Raw genomic sequence first — 22,372 nt, forward strand, 5'->3', positions numbered from 1 at the left:
TCACAATAGATGGTTCAGTCCACTTAAACCAGCTCCATTCTAGCCTCTTCTTTTGCCCCAACCAGGAAGGACCGGAGCAGCACCCAGGTAACTCAGACAGAATAAAGTAATTATAACAACATATACCCATAGTACCATGACAAACACTACGAACCAAATTTTATGCTATCATTTAAAATGTGGCATACTGCTGTCAACTATAAAAACAAATTAACCAAATTAAACCTTTGTGCTAGATCACATCAATGACTCTATTTGAATTGTGTGGTTACATGCAGCCATCACACACGAACAGGCTAAGACAGGTTTTCACTTCACTGCCTCAGTGACAGTGTGGAATGTGTTTATACATGCGGCGGGATCACACACACATTTATGTGCCACACATTAGTGTTTTATTTTTTCTGCATCTGTTTCAGATCAGATTAAAGCTGCATGCTGCAAAAATAAATAAATAAATAAAAGCTAACGTGTTGCAAAACCCCCACTGCATCTGTTGGGAGGGGTCATACAAATTTAAGTGATCAAAGAAAACTGTTCAAAGCAGTACAATGGATAGCACGTGTCTACTGTCGCTGATCTGTAAGTCCACACTTTGTTTATAGGATTAGAAAATATTTGTATATATTTTATACATGCTGATATAACATGTTTAGTTCTCAAATACTCATTTTAGTGTTTGTTTTGCCAAGCTTTTGGAGCTCAAAAGGCATGACAAGCAACAAGACAGTGCAAAAAGAGAAAACATTAAGGGTGTTTTTCACAATTCCTACAACACTTTTATTTATTTATTTAGTTATTCAGGTTACTTAAAGCTATGAATACATAACTAAAAAAACTTGTTAAAACAGTTTTATCTGTGCCTGTTTCTTTTTGTTTTAGTTTCAGCGCAACTCAGTTGTTCATTATATGTTCATCTAAAGGTGGAAGAGAAAAATGACAAGAATATTAAAGATTGGGAAAAAAATGTTTGTAATTCAGATGTTTGTAAAAGAAAAGTGTTAAGGTGTGAAAAGGAAGGTTTTCTGTCTGTTCTCTTTCCATTGTACACATCTAGTCTGCTGTAGCACACACATTAGTTTGCTGCTTCATCTGCTCAGCCTGCTAAAAGCTAATCATGAAAACATCACTGCACATCTGGAGTCTTTTTTTGGTCTCAGCTGTGAAACATCAAACTAACGCCTCTGCCTTTCTTTGTAGTTCTGATCTCACTGTTGAGCTGCACAACAAACCAAGGTCAGCAAATTTCTCGTCTTATTGTTCAAAGTATTTATTTTTCTTCTTGAACTCTACTAGAGTAACTTTGCATTAATCACAGTTCAAAATTAATCCTTCTTTATTTGCCTTGGAGCAGCCCTTTAGTTTATTCTCTCTCTGAAACAAGCTTTTTTTTTTTTTTGACTCCTTCCCATTTAAGCCAACTGTCACTAAATGGCTGCTCCTGACAAAAACAGAAGGTTTAAACAGCATGTTGTGGCTGTAGACTTTAGAAAAGTCCTACTGACAAAGTCCGATATTGTGATTGGCATGTTCAGTTCTTTTTCAGTTCAGTTCAATTCCTGGAGATTACTGAAACTAAATGTAAAACCTTAAGGGGCAAATATGCTTGCCTCTGAAAAATTTTTTAAAAAAATTTAAAAAATGCAATAATTGTAAAAAAAAATGGCATATTTATAAAATAGTCAGTGTTGGAAAATATTGGAAATAAGCTACAGTGACCATTTTCTTAGAGCCAACATTATGGAAAAAGAAAAATTCAAAAAGAAAGACCCATACAAGACAAACCTACAACTGACAGTATTTACTAAATAGATAAAAGTAAAATTGTTGATTATGATAGAATAGACAGACAGCAAACATATGAAAACTGAGAAGCACTCAAAGCTGGTCACTGAAAACATATGCAATATCATGTATTTTCAAAGGGAGGTCAAAATATTACAAATACTTTTAAGTGTAACTGGCAGAGTTGCTGTGTTGGAATGGATGTGAGATTTTTACCCCAAAACAAGGCTGCAGAGTTCATTTTGATTTAGTTTTAGTGAAAGTTGATTCACATCATACCCTCTCCTTCACAGCTCGTCTGACTGTGAGTCCCAGCAGTTCTCAGCTGTTTAAAGATACATTTGTGTCTCTGAGCTGTGAGGAGGACGACAGCTCTGCTGGATAGACTCTGCAGAGAAACACAAGCACCGACTCCAGAGCAAAGTGTGGATCTGGATTTGGAAAACCATCTGGTTCTTCCTGTAACATCAGCTACATTGACCCACTGGACAGTGGAGTTTACTGGTGTGAGTCCAGAGAGGGTCCCATCAGTAACATGGTTAACCTGACAGTCACTGGTAAGCTGAGTGTGTGGAGTTAGTGTTGATGAAGCTGTGTGTAAATGGATGAAATGCTGTAGTTTGTCTCTGTGTTGAGGTGGATCAGTGATCCTGCAGAGTCCTGTCCTCCCTGTGATGGAGGGAGATGACGTCACTCTGCTCTGTAAAACAAAGACCACTCCCTCCAACCTCCCAGCTGCTTTCTATAAAGATGGCTCCCTCATCAGGAAGCAGTCTACAGGTCACATGACCATCCAGCATGTTTCCAGGTCTGATGAAGGCCTCTACAAGTGTGACATCAGCGGTCATGGAGAGTCTCCATCCAGCTGGATCACTGTCACAGGTGAGGAGCTTCACTCTGATTTCACCTCTTATTTCATCCACATATTCACCTGAACAGGAGCGATTCTCTCTGCAGGTAAAACTCCAATTATTCACTGAGCTCCGCCCCAGTATCTCTCCTGCATTTTGACTTTACAACAATGGGCTAACTGGTGTTGTTCTGTCTATACTGACCTATTAATCAGTAATCAATATCTGCCTCCAGTGATAAACACATCCACCAGTGGTGAGCAGGGATTGGACAAGGAGGTTGATGATGTCACCCCAGAGCATCACAGAGCAGTTATGAACTGAACCCAGCGCTGTGTGTTTATCAGCTGTTTCCACTTTGCTTTTGTTTACATGTTTTCTGAACCAGTTCATAAACTTTTGACTTACATGTATCATCTGTTCTCAGGAAGACTTTGTCATGTTCCATGATCATGTCCCAAATTTGTTTAAATCTTTAGCTCCTCCCATTAGTGTGTCTGGTTGTGTGTGCACCGCTCTTTGCTGTTTGTTCTTAAATTAAGTCAATAGTTTTTGTAAATAAAACACTTAACCATTGTACATTCTGAGTGTTTTGCATAAGTTCAAGTAGGAGTCAGAAGATAGCTATATATATTTTTTTAATTTGTTTTAATTAAAAAAAATTTCCCCCCTTTTTCATTGTTTAGGAGTAGCAGTGGGCCAAGCAAGGCTGTTTATTCATCTTTAGCTTAAAGCTATAGGAAAGAACACATCAAGTCACACACATGACATTTTAGAGAGTAATATTTTGCTTATGTTATCATGTTCTGTTGGCATAGACTGCTTCTGTTTTTGCTTGAGAAATCAATTTAATTTTAAATGCCTCTAAAATGATGGGGTACTGAATTTTTTTTGTTTTTGTGTAACTATAGTCACCTGGAACACTGGCAAATATAGATGATTAAGTAAAGACTGTGACTGGATAGAAGAACATGAATGACTGACGTATGCCAACTTTGATTTTTGTCTTTTCTCAATTTGTGTGATCACAATGAAGGTCCTCACATAATTTAGCTTCCAGGTGGGGAAACAGCTCTTGTAATCAAGTTTAAACTGAAGTAACAAACACACTGAGTCTGGATCTTTTTGAAAGTAAAAGTTAATAAATTATCGAATGCTTCTCATTGCCACATTAAAGGGAGGGAAACATGGCTCCAAACATATTTTTGAGTTCCAAAGCCTGACTTTTACAGAGAATCACAAGGAACATTGGAGAAAAAAAAAATGAAGGCGAACTATTCCGAGATCTCGCAAAAGGTTCATTACAAAATAAATAAGGAATAAAGATCATTGAAACAGGCCTCAAACTACAATTGTTGGTACAGCACTACAAATTGTGCTGTACCAAACAAATTCTAAAAAACTCCACAAGATGGCACTCCAACACAAGGAATAAAATCATACCTACTCAGGCAGGTCAGCAATCAGGTAACTAACAACTAACCTCTGTAGACCAGGAATACGGCTCCATAACGCCTCTGCTTAACAGTCACACAATTCAATGTTCCTGTTTTGGTATCCAGCTGTGAGGTCAGTTTTAACATTTTGGCAATCAGCTGTTTAATCTGTTTCACACCTACACACATAAATTCATTTGGGATTTTCATAATAAAATTATCTGTGTGTTAGCCATTGTGTTTTTATTGTACTCTTTATTAGTTTACTCTAATCTGCATTTGTGACAGAAAGGACCTGAGGAACATAATACTGCAGGTACAGCTTTCCAGCAGCCTCCAGTGCAGCACAGCTCAGCGTCCTGCTCAAATAGGGCGGCATGATTACATGATGGAGGTCACCTGTGTGGGTCACCCTGCAGCTGAGCCACAAACCACCACAGTAAATTAACTTAATTGATAAAACATACCAAAACAAAAATCTCAAATACTACTTTTATCAAATCTTACTTCAAATTACAAAAATTTGATGGCCTTTTCATTTAAGCACCTCCCACTAACACACCCACTGTTCCCAGCACTGCTGAAGCCACCAGGCTTGAAACAAAACTTCAGCACACAGGAACATAGGTTTACATGGGTTTTCTGTTATTCATGTAATAACTGTTTGTAGATGCAGAGGGTTCATTCACACATCTACTTCCTAAACATTGCAATTTTCTTTGGATTGATTCCAGATCAGACTAAAGCTGCACACACTGATTTGAGAGGTCAGAGTTTTCTTTTCCTCTCAAGACTCATTTCACTCTGCGATCAATAAAGTTGTTCTTATTGTCTTTCTGCTAAGGACTGAAAAAGAAATACAAAACACTGATACATCTTAAAACTTTATTTATAAAAACATGTTTCTAAACAAACAAAAAGAAATGTTTTTGACAGTCACCAACACTTTTGATTTGGGGCAAACAGTCACTACTTCTACTCCTTGTATGTCTCTCTGTCATTCACTCACATGTATTCTGTGTTGTTTATACTGACTTTCATTCGTCTTCTCACCAGTGCATAACTCCACTTGCTCCCTGCTCTCATTACAGATCACAGTGTTTGCAAAGTCATTTCACAGCAGTCTTCTGAATTTAATTTAATTTAATTTAATAATAAGGCAGTGCACGCTGGTAAAGACACCGACAGAATGTTTTGTTGATCCAAAAACCAACAACACCACTAACAGCAAAAACTGAAAGACCAACTATGAGTCCAAGAGATCTACCGTTTAGGGTTGGGCGATTGGACGAATATATCGACTATCCCATCGTCGATAGTTTTTACAAGGGCGATTTATTTATTTATTTGCCCATGAGTACGTTTGCTAATAATGATGGAGCTAACAGAAGCAGTCAACAGAAAAATAGAATCAAAGCGCTGTTTTAACAGGACCCTCTTTCATCTGCAAGCAAATGCTCAGAGTGCGCCCAAATGCAGCGAGTCATTTACTCAAACTCATAACAGAAAGGCAGTAGCCTCAGAAAAAAAACAGTTGGATGGTGGACATGTACAAGTTAGTCATGTTTGAGTCCTTTGCTCGCACTATACGTCTGCACAAGCGGCAAACCACTTTAGTTACATCCTTTGGTTTACCGCTATCATCTGGTTTAAAGCCCAAATCCCAAACTGGCTACTTTTTTTGGCAATTAGTTCGTGTTTGGACTTTTTCTGTGTTGTAAATGCGCAAATCAGACTGTGCATGACTACAGCCGTATCCAAATTAATAGGCTGGGTTTGAAAACGATGCGTCGGGAGTTTGCTGTTCTCGCCAGCTCTAGTGACCCTTTAACCCCGGCGAGCTATCAGGCTGTTGGGTAACAGACATTTAATGTGTGATGTCTTGATAAACCAAGCAGATATTTACACAGCTACATTCTTGCCTGAAAATATCTTAAAAGTTTAGTTTGTGACCCAGAAAGAGTAATAAGAGCAATATTAAAACTAAGTAGCTGCCGCCATTGTTGGAAACTGGGCCGTGCTATGAATTCTGGGATATGGTGGGCCACGCCCATCAAAAAGTCTGCGCATGCGCGAATGTATCATTCATAGTCAATTACTGGACTTACGATTGCCGGTTGGAAAATTTTTACATATCACCCAACCCTAATACTGTTCTCTCCCCCATCCTCCACTTTAACTCTTTTATACACAGTTTACTTTTGCATTGTTACCTGTACCTATCCTCAGAACATCAGTCACTCTGAGTGTTAAATGTAATGATAAAAACCTGGAACAGCAGCAGGACTCACGGGTCAGCTATGAAGACATTTCGATTTCCTTGTTCAGAAGGAGACTTGTACTTTGAATTCCTACATTTTCTGTGGATCATAAAACCAACAACAGCAGCAACAAGAAGCACAGCAGAAACTGACAGACCAACGATCAGTCCAACAGATCCACTCTTCTCTCCTTCACCCTTCTTCCCTCCATCCTCTGTTTGTCCTCCTGACTGACCTGCAGGTGAGAAACAGGTGTGAGGTGTCAGCTGTCAGGTAGGTGATGAGTGAAGAACAGAACAGAATCCATTTCCTCTTCAAACTGCTGTCAGACATTATCTACTGCATTCTGATCACATCACTCAGACCAGCTGCTTTCTACAAAGTCTCATCAACAACATCTTTAGAAACAAACATCAACAACCAGGAAGCAGCTTCACCTCTGATCACACACACACTCAACTCTACTCACTCACCTGGAGGAACAACTGTCAGGCTGGTGCTGTTCAATATTTGAACTGGCTGATTGTTGTATGCTGCTTCACATTCATATGTTCCAGAATCGTTCATGGTGACATTCTGGAGAATCACTGAGAAATTTCCATTGTTCATCCATTTTGAATCCTTCAGCTTCACCCGACCTTTAAAAGAGGGATCCAGGAGGTGTCCCTGAAAATGACCGTCCTTTAAGTATAAGACATAACCCTGTATCTGCTGGTCAGGTTTGGTCCACCTCAACAGTATGTCAGTAGCACCACTGGGGCCGTAACACTCCAGAGTGGCATCTTCTCTTAGTGTGACTTTGACCTCTTTTTGGCCTACAGAAGAAAAAGATGAGAATAAAAAGGGAGAAAAATCAGTAACACAGTTCTAACAAACTATTTAATTTCAATGCAATAATTCAAACAGTCTTCTCACTTTAAACTGAACGTGCCACAAAAAGGATGATAAGATGATGGAAATAGAAAAATATGTATGAGAGTTGATAAGTGAATAACAAAGCTTTACTGGTGACATATTCACATGTGTTTATAGATCTTTTTATGTTGATGATAGGTTTTTGTCTGTAGAGGAACTGATTAAAATATGTTGATTTTACTTTTGGAAAACACCAGAGCCTATACAAAAGTAAATGTAAAGTCATACCAATTACTACTGTTTTATTCATTAATTTTAATTTAATTTAATTTTCTTTTTTTTAGTTTTTGTTTGTTTTTGTAGAAGGTGTAGAAGATTTCTATCCTGAGTACATTTCTTGCATAAAAATGCATTAAAAAAATCAAACAAATGTCCAACCTGTGTGCTTAGCTTTTAATCTAGTGAAAAACCCCAATAATAAAGCTGGTGTGCATATTAAAGTCAATAATTGAAAGTATTTTTTAAAATTAACTTTAAACATGTTGTTGTTGACTTAGATAAAGATAAAATATATATCAAAATGGTCTACACTTAAAATGTACCTTTTAAGTGAGTCCTACAAAGTGCTTTCAGGTGTTCTCACAGACACAGGATGGAGCCTGGAGGCTTTAAAGTTCGGTTTGTTAAACAGTGCTCGCCTAAACTGTGTGATTTATGAACCATAATCAGCTAAACATTTTTTTGAGTTTGACTTTTTGCTCTACGTGAATAAATGTCATGTACATGTAGCCACCGTGATGCACCCATTTGTCTTTAACTTGTTTTTTTGTTTGTTTGTTTTTACTGATAATTGTATTAAAAACACATTTCCTCTTTCCTGAAATTCCAGCTAATGTCTGCACAGATCCCTGACAGGATGAATATCAAACAGCTCAATAATAAAAGGAAATTTATAAAATGTTTTTAACCAACCACATCCTATGGAAACAGAGACATCTGCAATACCATAGAACAAGCATAAGCTTTAGTTACACCTTTGTGTACAGTGGAGAACCAACAGCCAAGTAGTCATTTCTCTTAAGGTCCTATTATATTCACTGCAGTAGACACCAGTGTGCTGAGCAAAAACATCAATGAACATTATTGTCTGGAGTCACACCCACGATGTGACCAACATCTCAGCCCTCAACACCTACAGTCAGTTTGGATTTCTGGTCTCATGTGGGTTCTCGTCACCATTCTGTTTTGATTCTTTTAATCCGGGTGACATTGATGGGTAAGAGGGTGTCGAATACTTGGAAAGACTAACTGAAAGCAGCTGCAGTAAAGGTCTGGCAGGGCATTAAAAAAGGAGCAAACCCAGCATGTGGTGATGTCCATGGGTTCAAGACTTCAGGCTGTCATTGCTAGCAAAGGGGTTTCAACCAAGTATTAGAAATGAACATTTTATTTCCAGTTATTTAATTTGTCCAATTACTTTTAAGCCCCTGAAATGAAGGGATTGTGTTAAAAATACTTTAGTTCCTCACACTTTAATGCAATACTTTTTGTTCAGCACAGTGAATTAAAGCTGAAAGTCTGCACTTCAACGGCACCTGAGTCATGTCATTCAAAATTCATTGTGAGAATGTACAGAACCAAAATTAGAAACAAGTTGTCTCTGTCCAAATAATCATGGATCTAACTGTATTGCAGTCAGTTTTCAAACAGTTTCAGCTACAAGAACAGAACACTCCTGTTTATTTCTGCTTACTTCCTTAATTCCTGTTTGGTTTCTGGGTTTCACTGTGGTGTACTCTCATCAACACTTTTTGAAGAGAGAAAGAGTGGTGGAATGGCAGAGAGGGACAGGGAGAAACTCAAACTGGTCTGGAGGGCCAGCTCTGTGCTGGACTGTTTGCTGAAGTCCATCGAGCAGGTTGGGGAGGAGAGGATGTTGTCTAAGCTAACATCCATCATGGGCAACACCTCCCACTCACTGCATGAGACTGTACAAGCACTGAGCAGCTCGATCAGCAGTAGACTTTTACACCCACAGGTCATTCTGACCAGCAGCTGTCAGACTCTTGGTTATCTTACTCATCAAATACTGCTAGTGATTTGTTTGTACACTGTGTATTTCATAAGGATCATTCACACTCGCCACTGTCATCACTGTTGGACAACATCTCCCACCCCATGCAGGAGACTCTGACAGCACTGAGCAGCTCCTTCAGTGGGAGACTGCGGCACCCACGATGTGGGACGGAGAGATTTTGCAGGTCTTTCCTCCCCACTGCTGTCAGACTCCACAACAAAGACTTTATCTAATCAAACACACACATCCACAAATGTGCAATAACACTAATGTGCAATAATCTTTTCTGGCATCGTTATATTTTTACTCAGTTGTATAAAGCATTTGTATTCGATTTTTATCTTATTGTATATCTTATTCTATTTTATTCTACTGTATATAGTATTTATTTTATTCTATTATGTACAGTTGTGTACTGTATTTATTCTTATTGTATTCAAATTTTTGCTAAATAACTTTTGCACTGTCCACTTCCTGCTGTGACAAAACAAATTTCCCACGCGTGGGACTAATAAAGGTTATCTTATCTTATCACACTTGCGTACATATCCCTGTACAATTTATACATATCACTGTATATGTTTTTTCCCCATTCAAATTTCTGTTGTTTATATATAAACTACTTTGTGTCTTTTTTTATACTCCTCTTGCTATAAGAGCTGTGTAAGACCCACATTTCTCATTCGTGGGATAATAAAGGTTTACTCTATTTTATTCTCTGCTCCTCATTCCTGCCTACATCCCTGTCAGGAAACAAACCCCTCCAAGCACCCGGGTCATTAAAACGTGGCCTGATGATGCTCTCCTCCAGCAACAGGACTGTTTTGATCTGACAGATGATCCATATTTTAACAGCAGGACCTGGAGACATGCACTCAGTCTGTGACTTAAAATGTTTTAGTTATAAAGATCATTTACAGTTTGTGTTATTATGGCATTACTCAAAGCATAGTGAAGAAAAACTGTCAGGTAGAAAATAATTTGATAGATTTATAGTAGTATATTAATATTAGCTATATTGTATCAAAATAAAATAATAAGTATTAAGCTGTGAACGCTGGTTAGAATGTACTTTTTTTTTAAGGCAGCAGCATCTCCATCTGTGATAATACAAACTTAAATATGTCAGCAAAAAAAGGTAAGGCTGCTGATGTTTGAATTTGTGACTTGTAAATATAGGTAATTTTATCTACATACACTTCAGTTTGGTATAAAAACTATTGTGGATAAATGCATTTTAGTTTTATTTTATTATTATTGTTATTAATAATAAACGGAGCTCTGTCTCCCTCTATCCACATGCTGTAACTGCCCGCTGACATCTTACGGGAAATAGCTGGCGTGTACATAAACCACATGATAATGGCGCAAAAGGGACTTTGCTATAAACCGCTCTGGAATGGAGCAGGGGCCTTCTGATCTTATAATGACCATGTCTAATATTTCAATAGCGAAAAAGTTGTTTCGCTGTAAATGTCTTCATAATGTCGTCACTCAGCTCTAAAAACAATCTACTGTTAAATCCAGAAGTTTTTTTAAAGTTCACTTTAATTTTACTCAACAGGTCCGCCATTACGTGAAGTGAAAATGAAACTAAACGTAAACGATGGCCCTTTCTCAAGTCTACGGTAGTACGGACTCGCGTACAGTGGTTACATAGAGCCATCCCTCTCCCTTTTCCTGTGACCTTTTACTACCCATCAGACTGGTTAAGCGCTGGTTACCTTTACAGACATGTCCCAGCAGATAGAAGATAAATACTTCCGTCAGGACAGTCCATGGTCGCCAAGCCATTACAGTCGGAAGCGGGGCCGGCTATCCGCTGGGGCAAAAGGGGGCAATGCCCCCCTTAAACAAACGTCCTGCCCCCTTAAATCAAGCTTTTAGAAGTTGAGAAAGAAAATAATAGATTATCCACAGACTGAATATGGACGAGATTTACTACAATAGCTGAAAAATCTGCTGGAAAAGTTCCACGTGTTCGCTCTTTCCCTCGTGCTCTGCGCGCAGACTCACACAGTGTTGCCAACTGAATTCCTCAGTAAGGAAAATCGCTATTGGCTGTCCTAAAAGTCGCTAGAAGCCGCTAAATGACGTCATCGCATAATTTGCATAATAGGTCATGTGAATGTACAAGGGCGTAGATTTGGCATGGACGGAGGGGACATGTCCCCACCAATATCCAGCGATTATTGAATTGTCCCCACCAGTAATTTGATCTCTTCGAGTAAAGAAAAACAAACCCGATAAGAAGAAAAAAAAAACGATCTGTCAATGTCTCATTCAGCCAGCAGTGCAGAAAGAGTTAAATTGGTTCTCTACTGGAGTCCTACGTCATGTGACAAATATGGCCAATGTGATTGGCTGTGCTTTTCAGGGAGTTTTCGAAACTAACTGCACAACATGCAGCACTATTAGTTCTCTCAGTCTCAGAGTAGCATTTCTAATTTTGATTGAAACTGTCAGAGAAAACGGCAGCCTCGAGCAAGCCAGGATATTAGTTTACAGAGGCTGTTAAAATTATATGTCTAACGTTAAATGTTGGTGACAATAATTTCCTCCTAATGGCACTGACATATTCATAGGGTTCATTTTTGAGACAAAATATCATGAGGTAGTCACGATTTTGCAAATATTCCACCTTGTAGTGCAGTTGGCACAAATTGTTTTAAAAATGCACTCACCCTACAAACATTACTGATGAGTCAAGATCTGCACAAAGTGACAGAAACACTAAAGCAGCTCCACATTTTATTCTTATTGTCATGTTTGTCCTATTTGTCAGGTGACAGAGTAATGGTGACACAAGATCACAGGTGAAATTGGATGATGACTTGTTGGTTCATGACTGTATTTGAAGCACATGTGTGACTGCATGTATGTGGAATGTCTCACTGTTATTCATCAGGTGACAGAGGCAGCTCTGCCATGTTGTAGCTCGGACAGAGGTGAAGAGGCGAGGTCACAGGTGACTGACTGATGATTCGGTGCTATAGATTAACTAGTATTTATTATCATGACAATTGTCAGTCTGCTTTTAGCTGTGTGTGTGTTTATAAGTAGTTTTAAACCTTGTGATCCACAAAACAGCATAACAGTAAAAGAAGAACTGACTGCGTTACAGTCAGTGCGGGAGCAGCGGCTTCGCTCATGCACGATTCATTTGCAGTTTGGACTCGTAGGTGTGAACGTCTCCTGTCCTGATAGCAGCTGGGGGAGGACTATCCTCCGCCCGTGAACGCTTTGGCACAGGCGAGGTGCCCACGGCAGCGCCGGTGCTTGTTGAGAGTAGGAGCGATACACGCTTTCACGTCAAAAAGTCGTCATAAATAAGTTTCTAATAACACCAGAAAAAGTCGGCAGATTTGTCGCTGGTCGCTTTTTAGAAAAGAAGTCACACAGCACTCACCCTTGCCCCACCTAAGAATCCAATCACTGTTAGTATGTAAATGACCCGGTGTCAGGTTTCTCAGTAGGCAGGCTTATTTTATTCTTATTTTATTTTTAATAATTATTGGAGAATTAGACCATTCAATTAAGATCGATTTTATGTAGTTGGTTGTAAAGATCTGAATGAATATGTTATTTTATTCTTTATTTTATTTAATTTTTTTTACTAAATTTTTTCTGGTTTTTTTTTTTTTGTTCAAGACTTGGTGAGTTGCCTTTTTTTTAATTTGGCCTACCCTTTTTAGTTTTGTTAATGTTGGCAATAGTGAGCAGTACTATTGTTGGGCTTAAATATATTTGATATAACGGTGTGTTCACACAGAACACCACCAAAAATCGCCACACGCCCTAGCTGGTCACGTGCACATTCGCACCTCGACGCGCATCCAACGCGAATTGGTCGTGCTTCAAAATAAAAAAATTTCACGCACATGAAGCCGAAATGTGGGAGCAAGTAGTGCCAGACGGTATGTTTGAAAGATGGCAGCTGTCAATCTAGCATTTTGAAGAGAGAGTACCTGGGTCCATCAGGTCCTCCAGAAGCTTGAGCAGTTTTGTGAGTTTCACCATTTGCTCCAGGAGCTGCGTCTGGATGACGGCCGCTTTCAGCAGTACCACCGTCTTTCCCTCGCCCAGTTTGAGGAGCTGCTGTCCCGCGTCGGTTCAAGCATCGCCCACCTAGACACCAAATACAGGCGCTCAGTCCCACCTGTCTATCTGCCTGTGGTTAGTAAAAGTGTTTAATACGGTAGTGATACTCAGAAGGTCTATTTTATAAAGTCCTTATTTTGTTTTATTTAGACCTGGTTTAATTCTGGCCGTTTCAAGGCCTGGGTCGTGTAGCAGCCAACAACTCCTCCAGAGAGGCTGTCCTGTTGAGGGAGAAGTTCATGGCCTACTTCTCGGCGGAGGGAGCAGCGTCTTGGCAGCCAAAAGAATAGCCCATTTGAAGTCCCAGTGACTTCCCCACAACGGCTCTGAGCCACCCACAAACCTCTAAAGAGTGTTCCTGCCATTTTAAAATGTTCTTAATAAATAGAGCTTGCCTCCAAAATAAACTAACCTCTCTTTATTCTCGTAAAATAATTGCTCTTCACTATGTTCCTATAGTATATATTTCATTTGTATAAAATGAAATAAATTCTACATGTGTCAAGTCGGGTGCCAATATTTGCTGTGTAGTAGAACTGAGACATTAGTCATTACAAATGCTTATTGGAAAAAATATATAAATTCACTAACAAAAACATTAAACATAAATATATAAAATTTAACTATTTACAGAGAGACAGGAATAAAAGGGACCCAGCTTAAAGTGGAAGAGCCTCAGGGAGAAGGAGGAGAAAAATAAGAGCATTGTTTCTGCCCTGGAGAGCTGCTGCCTCATCAGAAAACTACTGATTGCTCGAGTCCAATGTTTCCAAATTTAACACAGCTGTGCTATTTTCAAAAACCAATTGATAAATTTGAAATTTCGAAATTCTCTCATCTGAGGCGGCGTGCTCGCCAGAGCAGGAACAAGGCTGAGGAGGGAATGCTCCGTTGGAGACTGGCATGGCCTCTTCAGGGACTCCAGGATGGCCAACTCCACCGCCGATGGACTGTCCTGGGACCCGTCCCTCGTCCGCCTCGGAGATGTCCTCCTCTGTGGGCCTGTAAAACACAGCACAAAACAGCTTCCTGTTATCTGTTGTGGCCCCTGCGTACAAAACACCCAGACAGGAGGAGATCACGCTCTCCTTTGAGAAGGTAGAAAGCTAGCAGCAGCTTCTGTTCCAGGTTATTCTTCCTGAAGCTGCTGTTGGCCTTCTACCACTTCTACATTAAATAATTTGCAAGAAAAATGTTTTAAGATTTTGAGAATGATAAGGACAATGTTTCATAGCTGCAGATAGTTTGTGTTACATTAATTAGCACCACAAAATTCCCTGTGTGGTCTTCTCCCATCTACAGTGTTCACCAGAGTGGCCACCACAAAACTCCTGAAAAATTTAACTGGCCTCTTCACCATAAAAGACAACATTTCACTGAAACAGTCTATATGAACTATATGTATTATTTATTAGGCTGTACTAACCTTGTATCCTGAATTGATCCTGATGTAAATCTGTAAATCTCTCTCTTCTGGTTGACTTCTCAACTTCTGAAGTTTAAATTTCAGAAGCTCTTTCAAAAATTTGGCATCCATTCATTATCGATTATCTAAAATAGCTTATACTCCACTGCACAACAGACTCACAAATAAAAACACAGTACAAACCAATTGGAACACCTCCGTCACTCATGTCTCACACACACAATCACTACTCATTCATAATGTCTCTAATTGTTCTGCAATCACTGTTTGACTGCTCTCTCCTCACTAAAACCACAAATGTTTACATTACCTGAGCCAGTATGTAACTACCAATCCACTCCAAGTGTGCTGATTAATTTTGTGTATTTGCCCCAAGTGTTCCTGACAATCACTTGATGATTGTCTCAGGTGACTGAAGTTACACCAGTGAAATATTAAAATGCACTAGCCCATCATTTCAGATGAGTTTCAAATTTATTTCCTAAGAAAAAAACAGACTGTGCTGACAGAATGCTAGGCATTACTGTAAAAACATTTTATGAATATGTAATTATTTGTTATTGAAGCAATTTAATTTGAAAATCATCCTGAAAAAAAGTAGTGGTGATTTTTAAAGATTCATGTGCGTAATTGGACATTTCTTCCTACTGGTGTAAATTGAAAATAAATACAAAGTGCCATTTTATTTAGTTAACAGTTTATTTGTAAAAAGCAAGAACAGAAGAACAGTATTGTGCATGACATGGGTCTTACAATGTGATAGAGCCAGGTGCAGGTGTGTCACGGGTTAATCTGGTCATAGACTGTAAAACTTTGCCACAGGTGGTGCTAGTGGATTGGAAATTAAAATAAAAAAAGCTAAAAAAACAAAAAAAAGAAGAAGAAAAGCTACTCCTAATGAACTGCTGCAAAGTACCCAGAATTTGGTTAAGTATTTACAATTCATGATTCACAAAGACTTTTCAAAATCATATCATCCAACAACAAACAGCAAAGATAGTGCATAAACACCCATATACAACCTAATCAGAAGAGCCAAACATGTAAATAAATATGGAACATGATCAGTCTTGCAGTCAAAAGTTTATGAACAGTATAAGAAAACATAAGTAAAGTGGAAACAGTGGATAAACATATGGCACTGATTAAATTCATAAGCCATAGGGTGGCAACATTAACCTCCTTGACCAATCCCTGCTCACCATTGGTGGATCTGGTTATCATCTGGGGACAGGCAGATCAGTTACCTGAAGTTGGAAAAGAAAGGACTTAACTGTATCGTGGTTTTAGTTAGATAAAGCTGTTAATCTTCAAGATCTTAATAAGTGATTAACAGGTCTGTGTGTTACCTGTGGCTCTGTGATGTTAGAGATTCTTATCTTATCTTATCTTATCTTATCTTATCTTATAATTAATTGAATTTCAATATAATTTGAATATAAAATATGAATTATTATAATTATTGGCTTAATTATTAATTATCTGTTCCATATATTTTAATTCTCCCTTCTCCTGCAACTGAAAATGTCAGCATGATCAGGTCTGTTTCATGCAAACCTACATCAGTCATAAGTTCAATACAATTTTACATAGGACAGCAGACTATACCTTTGTAATGCAAGCAGGCCATATTCAAGAACTACTCACGTGAACAGAATGTTGTTAATTTACAGACTTATTGATTTAAAAGAAATCAGCTTACAGTACCAAGGCAAAATGCATGACATGTAAACGTCTGCAATGCTGCATGTTATGGAGGAAGGGAAGGCTCAGGGTTGAGTAGTTAGCATCATGGGCTCATCCGATGAGAATAAGAATAAGCAGTCATCTAATCACGGGGTTCTCATTTTATTCTCAAATCAATAATTCTCGAATCAATAAAGCAAAAGAAGGAAGGAAGGAAAGACACACATGGACTGCCAATGCTGAAAGAAAACAGAGATTTAAGTTACTAATTACCTTAAACAATACATAAAATACAAAACCTAAACAGAACCTCACTTCTGCTGCCGCCCCGTGTGGGAGTGAAGAAAGAGTGAGCCAAAAGTAAATGCAGTCCTTATATAATGTGTGACAGGTGAGTGCAATTAAGGACCAGCACCACACCCAATCAAAGGTGAGAGAACTAAACAAGGTGCATCTGGTGAAGTGAGTGGGTGTGCTGGGATGTGCTAAAAGGTGGGTCTTTACAACAGCCGCCCCTATATTTCTAGTGAGAAATATGTTGATATGATCAGAATCAGTCTTTGTCTGGAAGCGGGGGCAGTGGGATCAGACAGGAAACAGGGCGGATATAGGTTTTATCCTGTGCTAAGACTTCCACGGTTCTGATGTGGTCATCTGGGCTTTTCAGGAGGCGTGTCACTCTTCCTACGGGCCAAAGGGCACGTGGAAGGTGTGAATCCATGATCATTACGACAGAGTTCAATGTGAGATCTGGGTTTTCCTTCTGCCATTTGTGTCTTCTTTGGAGGGATGGTAGATAGTCTTTTATGAAGTGCCGCCAGAAGTGATCTGCCAATATTTGTGCATGTCGCCATCGTCGTCGACCTAGGAGGTCAGAATCAGAATAGGACACCAAGGGAAGTGACGAATCATGTCGGCCCATGATGAGAAGGTTTGGGGTTATGGGATCAATATCTGCAATGTCTGAGGATACATAGCCTAGGGGTTTTGAGTTAAGAATGCCTTCAATCTCAATTAGGACTGTTCTTAAGACCTCTTCAGTGACCATTTGTGCACCAATGGTTCTCTTCAGAGCATTCTTCACAGAACGTATCTCTCTCTCCCAGGCTCCACCGAAATGGGGTGCATGCGGGGGATTGAATTTGAAATGGATTCTTTTAGTCATCAGGATCGGCTGTAGAGTCGGAGCAAGGTTGTTAAAAGCTGCCCGTAGTTCCTTCTCTCCTCCTTTGAAGTTAGTTCCTTGATCACATATAATTTCCAGGGGTGTTCCTCGTCGAGAAATTAATCGTTGGAGGGCCATGAGGAAGGAGTCGGTATCCATGCTGTTTAGGAGGTCAAGATGTACACACCGAGTCGTGACACATTTGAATATTATTCCCCACCTTTTCTCCGATCTGCGGCCGATCTTGACCATGTATGGTCCAAAGCAGTCTATTCCTGTGGAGTAGAAGGGTGGTTTGAATAACCTAAGACGAGCAGCAGGCAAGTCTGACATTTTTGGAATGATGGGCTGTGCTCTCCATTTCTGACATGCAGCGCAGCTATGCTGATGCCTGCGTACTGCTTCCCTTCCTCTGAGAATCCAAAATTTCCGACGTATTTCAGCAAAAAGTCTTTCTGAACCAGCATGATGCAGTTTGTCATCATAATTTTGTATGATCAGTTTGGTCACTGGATGAGCAGGATCAAGTACTATTGGGTGAATGACATTCAATTCCAAGTCTGGGCTTTGTCGTAGTTGGCCTCCTACATGGATAAGTCCAGAATTCCTGCACAACACTGGCGACAAACACAATAGACGGCTGTCAGATGAGAGGGGTTTGTCTGACTGTAAGCGGGCTAAATCTTCACCGAAACTGTCCAGTTGTGCCTGACGAAGGATTTCTTGTTCTGCTGTTAGATAATCAGCTGCAGAAGGAATGTTACCCTTGTGGTTGGAGAGTGAACGAGCCGTGAAATCCAATAGCTCTTGATAGGTTCTGAAGCTGGGTGTGTATGTATGGGAGGGGGTACTGACAATACCAAAAAAGTAGGATTTCTTCAACTCAGTCTGATCATCATCAGGATGGAGATCTGTAACTGTGGGCCAGTTATTCGGAGGTTCATGCAGAAACGAGGGACCCTCGGTCCACCTGTTTGGGCTAAGGAACTCTTTCAGAGATTTACCTCTCGTAACATCATCAGCAGGATTCGTGGCTGAATTGATGTATCTCCAATCTTGACTGTTTGTGAGGTTTTGAATTTCTGAGACTCTGGCTCCTACGAATACCTTGAAACGGCAGGAATCTGACTGAAGCCAGTGAAGTACAGTTGTCGAGTCAGTCCAAAGGGTGGTAGTCCTGACTGGTAAGGTGAGTTCTGTTTGTATGAGCTCACAGAGGCGTGCGCCTAGTAGGGCTGCGCATAGCTCCAGTCTGGGAATTGTTAAATTCCGTTTAGGAGCAACACGTGAGCGAGCTAACAAGAAACTCAGTTCCACATGACCTTCAAGATCATCTGATCTCAAATATGCGACAGCACCATATGCTCGCTCCGAAGCGTCACAGAAGATATGAATGTCTCGAACTGTGGTAGAAACATCCATTTCCTTAGAAGTATAGCAACGTGGGATGGCAATTTGAGGAAGATAACAAAGTTCTTCTTCCCAGGACTTCCATGCCTCTAAGAGGTTGGGTGGAAGGGAAGGGTCGTCCCAATCTCTCTCTTTTCTCCATAGCTCTTGCACCAAGGTTTTGGCGCGTGTTGTGAATGGGAGTAAGTAGCCTAATGGGTCATACAGACGAGCAAGTACTGCATAGATACGACGCATTGTGGTGGGGTGTGAGGCTAGAGTTCTGTATTTATAGGCAAACAAGTCAGTCTCACAATTCCACAATAATCCTAGTGTGCGTTCACGTGGGCCAGATGGCTTGTCTTCAGTCAGGCAAAGTTCATTACTTGCCGTTCTTACCTCAGATGGTAGATGGCTAATCACAACAGGATTATTGCTGGCCCACTGGCGAAGGTCGAAGCCTCCTTCTGATAGATGGTTTCTTAATTTGTCTAGGAGTGTTCGAGCCAACTCTGCTGATGGAAAACTCTGCAAACAGTTATCAACATAGAAACACTGCATTACTGAAGACTGCACATCTTTGTCAGATTGATATTCCTTCACATGTTTCTGCAGTGCATAGATTGCACAACAAGGGCTGCAGGTCGTACCGAAGGGGAGTACCTGCCACTCATACACTGAAGGGGGAGCTGCTTTGTTCATGTCACGCCACAAGAATCGGAGGAGTGGTTTATCAGGAGGCAGAAGATGGACTTGGTGAAACATGCCTTTGATGTCGCCACTTATTGCCACTGAATGTTGCCTAAAACGCAACAAAACACCGAGAAGTGTTGGCCCAAGGATTGGTCCTGGCAATAGGTACTTATTGAGACACTGACCTTGAAATGTGAAAGAGCAGTCAAAGACTATGCGATCTTTATTGTTGTGACTTGTCATATGATGAGGAATATACCAGGCTTCTTTGCTATTGTGCATCTCCTCTGGGCTAAGTTTAACTACATAGCCTGCTTGCTCCAATTTCAAAATCTGATCCTTGTAAGACATGGCTTTGTCAGGATCTTTAGCTAACCGAGCCTCAGTGTTGCGGAGTCTAGACATGACTACAGTCGGAGGGACATTCAAAGGAGGAAAGTTTGCCATCCGAAGAAGAGGAGTGGCGTAGCGATTAACACCATTGATCTCAACCCTTTTTGTGGCCTGTTCAAGGAGTTCCAGTGCCAGTTGATCTTGCTTTGATCGGATCACAGATTTCTCACTGTATTCAGGTAAAGTGTCTAGTTGCCATAGCTTCTCAACATGATAACGCAGTACGTCTGCAGATGAACTGAGAGATGTGAACAAACACTGCACATGCTCTGTTCTGCTCTGGGGCTGGAAATCTGTGATCGGACCTTGAAGTGTCCATCCTAATTGGGTTTTAACTCCTGCAGGAGACCCATATGGTCCCTGTCTCAATGGAGCAGTAGGCGTGATGAGGTGAGTATGATCTGAGCCTATGAGCAGGAGTGGCGCTGCTTTATTAATAATGGGTAATGGGATACCTTGAAGATGCTTGTATCTCCGTTGGAGAGATGATACAGGGTAGGTGTGTTCTGAAAGTGCTAGGTGACTTGCAGTGAAGGCATTATTAATTGTGTAGGTTTTCTCTGGGTGTGCGATGGGTGAGATTTTGAAACTTACGGAAGAACCTTGAATAGTTTCAACTTCTTGACGGACAGTTCTAAGTGATAATCCCTCTGCTTCCCCAGTCAGGTTGAGATGCTGCGCAGCTGATGTTAGAAGAATGGTACGCTGGGAGCCATCGTCAAGTACTGCATATGTTTCAAGAGTTCTTTTTCCATTTCGCAGGAGCACTTTCACAACCTTTAAAAGGACACTAGGACAATCACTAGGTCTATCAAAGTACAGTATCCTCACTACAGGATTAGTTTCAGTTGTCGATCTCTTATTTACATCACATAGGATCTGTAGATGTCGTCCCATGCAGGTGGCACATGCTTTCCTCAGGTCACACTTTGCGGCCTGATGAGTCCTAGCACAACGCCAACACCGTTTGTTTGCTTTTATCCAGTTTATTTTCTCATCCTTTGTCTTCTGAATGAAATCGGGACACTTACTAATGTGGTGTTCAGGTGAGCGGCAATATGCACATGTTGCCTTAGTTGTTATGATCGGTTGTGCTGCCTGTACAAGATCATCAGATGTATTTGCCCCATGTAATATTGTTGTAAGTGGAGAGGTGTACTTACGGGCAGGTCGTGGCTGGTTGAAGGATGAAACAGGACTGGCCTTTCTGGGTTGACACTTGCATTCCATTTGCAACCAGGATGAGAATAAAGCCAAGGTATATGTCATTTCTCCCTGTTCCCTGTAAACGTGCCGTTTGAAGTGACTGAAATGCTCTGCAGGCAACTTCGCTAACAAGCGATCAACATGGGAGCCACAGTCTAGTTCTGCACGTCCTTGTTCTCCCATAGTACTAAGCAACCCAACTAAAGCCTGTACACGAAGAGCAAAATTATCAAGACTCTGACCATCACCTGCTCTGATAGGAGGCAGTTCCAGTATATTCTTTAGCTCTCTCAATGCCAGCTGTCTTGGTTGCCCATAACGCTCATCAAGGGCTTTGATGGCTTGAGTGTATGGGTCAGGAGCGTAGGAAAAGGCAAGAGCTAATCGTTTAGCTTGGTCTACTTTGAGGTGATCAAGAAGGACATGATATTTGAAGTGCTCTGTCTCATGAGGATCAAGAAGGTTTGTAAGGGCCATCCGTAACATCCTGTATTGCATTTCGTCTTCTCTACTAAGGTCTGGAAACGAAGGACCTTCAAGCTTATATACATGTGTTCTCGTGCTAGAGGAGTGACCCGAGCTAGCAGTAACAGGTATCAAAGGTTTCTGTTCATGTGAGGCATTGGATGTAGCTGGTTGCTGCGTTAGAGGAGGGCAATGCTTGTGGTCAGATATGCAAATGAGAGGTTGAACAGGGTCTTCAGCTAAAGGAACAGCAGGTTGAACACATGAGATCTGGTGGGGATCCTGCCGTGATAAGGCCAGGAAATCAAAGGGAGTCTCATCTTCTGTAGCAAGGACTGGTCTAGGCAAACCAGTTGAAGGGACTGCAGCATCTAATATGGTTGAATTAGGTAAAGGAGGGCTGGCAGCCGGAACTAAGACAGACTGACAGCTAATCTGTGGGGGCTGGAAGGGTGATTGACAGGTTGCTGTATCAATCACTGGGAGCTGCTCATGTTGTTGATGTGTTTGAGGACTGGCTCGTAAACTGCATACAGAAGATTTGATTCTATCAGATGAGACAGTGCGAATCGAAGATCTGGAG

The 22,372-nt window shown here is 40.5% G+C and overlaps 1 protein-coding gene and 1 pseudogene across 5 annotated transcripts in view; one reads left to right on the plus strand and one right to left on the minus strand.

Moving 5' to 3' along the window:
- Positions 1 to 423: 423 nt before the first annotated feature.
- On the plus strand, positions 424 to 3,982 carry LOC146521568 (low affinity immunoglobulin gamma Fc region receptor III-like; annotated as a pseudogene). The gene is made up of 5 exons (XR_014873350.1): positions 424 to 582; positions 1,201 to 1,236; positions 2,079 to 2,342; positions 2,422 to 2,667; positions 2,872 to 3,982. The product of XR_014873350.1 is annotated as a low affinity immunoglobulin gamma Fc region receptor III-like (transcript).
- A 961-nt stretch (positions 3,983 to 4,943) lies between these two features.
- LOC146521569 (V-set domain-containing T-cell activation inhibitor 1-like) overlaps positions 4,944 to 22,372 on the minus strand; it is a 36,055-nt gene continuing 18,626 nt past the window's right edge. The window contains exons 1-3 of one of the 4 annotated variants that reach the window (XM_085155280.1): positions 10,990 to 11,300; positions 6,807 to 7,148; positions 4,944 to 6,568 (exon numbers count right to left, since the gene is read on the minus strand). In XM_085155280.1, coding sequence (XP_085011406.1) covers positions 6,360 to 6,568; positions 6,807 to 7,148; positions 10,990 to 11,059 — 621 coding nt within the window. In that variant the 5' untranslated portion in view covers positions 11,060 to 11,300 and the 3' untranslated portion in view covers positions 4,944 to 6,359. Of the gene's footprint in view, positions 6,569 to 6,806; positions 7,149 to 10,989; positions 11,301 to 22,372 lie in introns of those variants that run through there. The other 3 variants (XM_085155278.1, XR_014873354.1, XM_085155279.1) reach the window with 3 other exon arrangements.

The sequence above is a fragment of the Neolamprologus multifasciatus genome, chromosome 3 (assembly GCF_963576455.1).
Source record: "Neolamprologus multifasciatus chromosome 3, fNeoMul1.2, whole genome shotgun sequence".
Lineage (NCBI taxonomy): Eukaryota > Metazoa > Chordata > Actinopteri > Cichliformes > Cichlidae > Neolamprologus > Neolamprologus multifasciatus.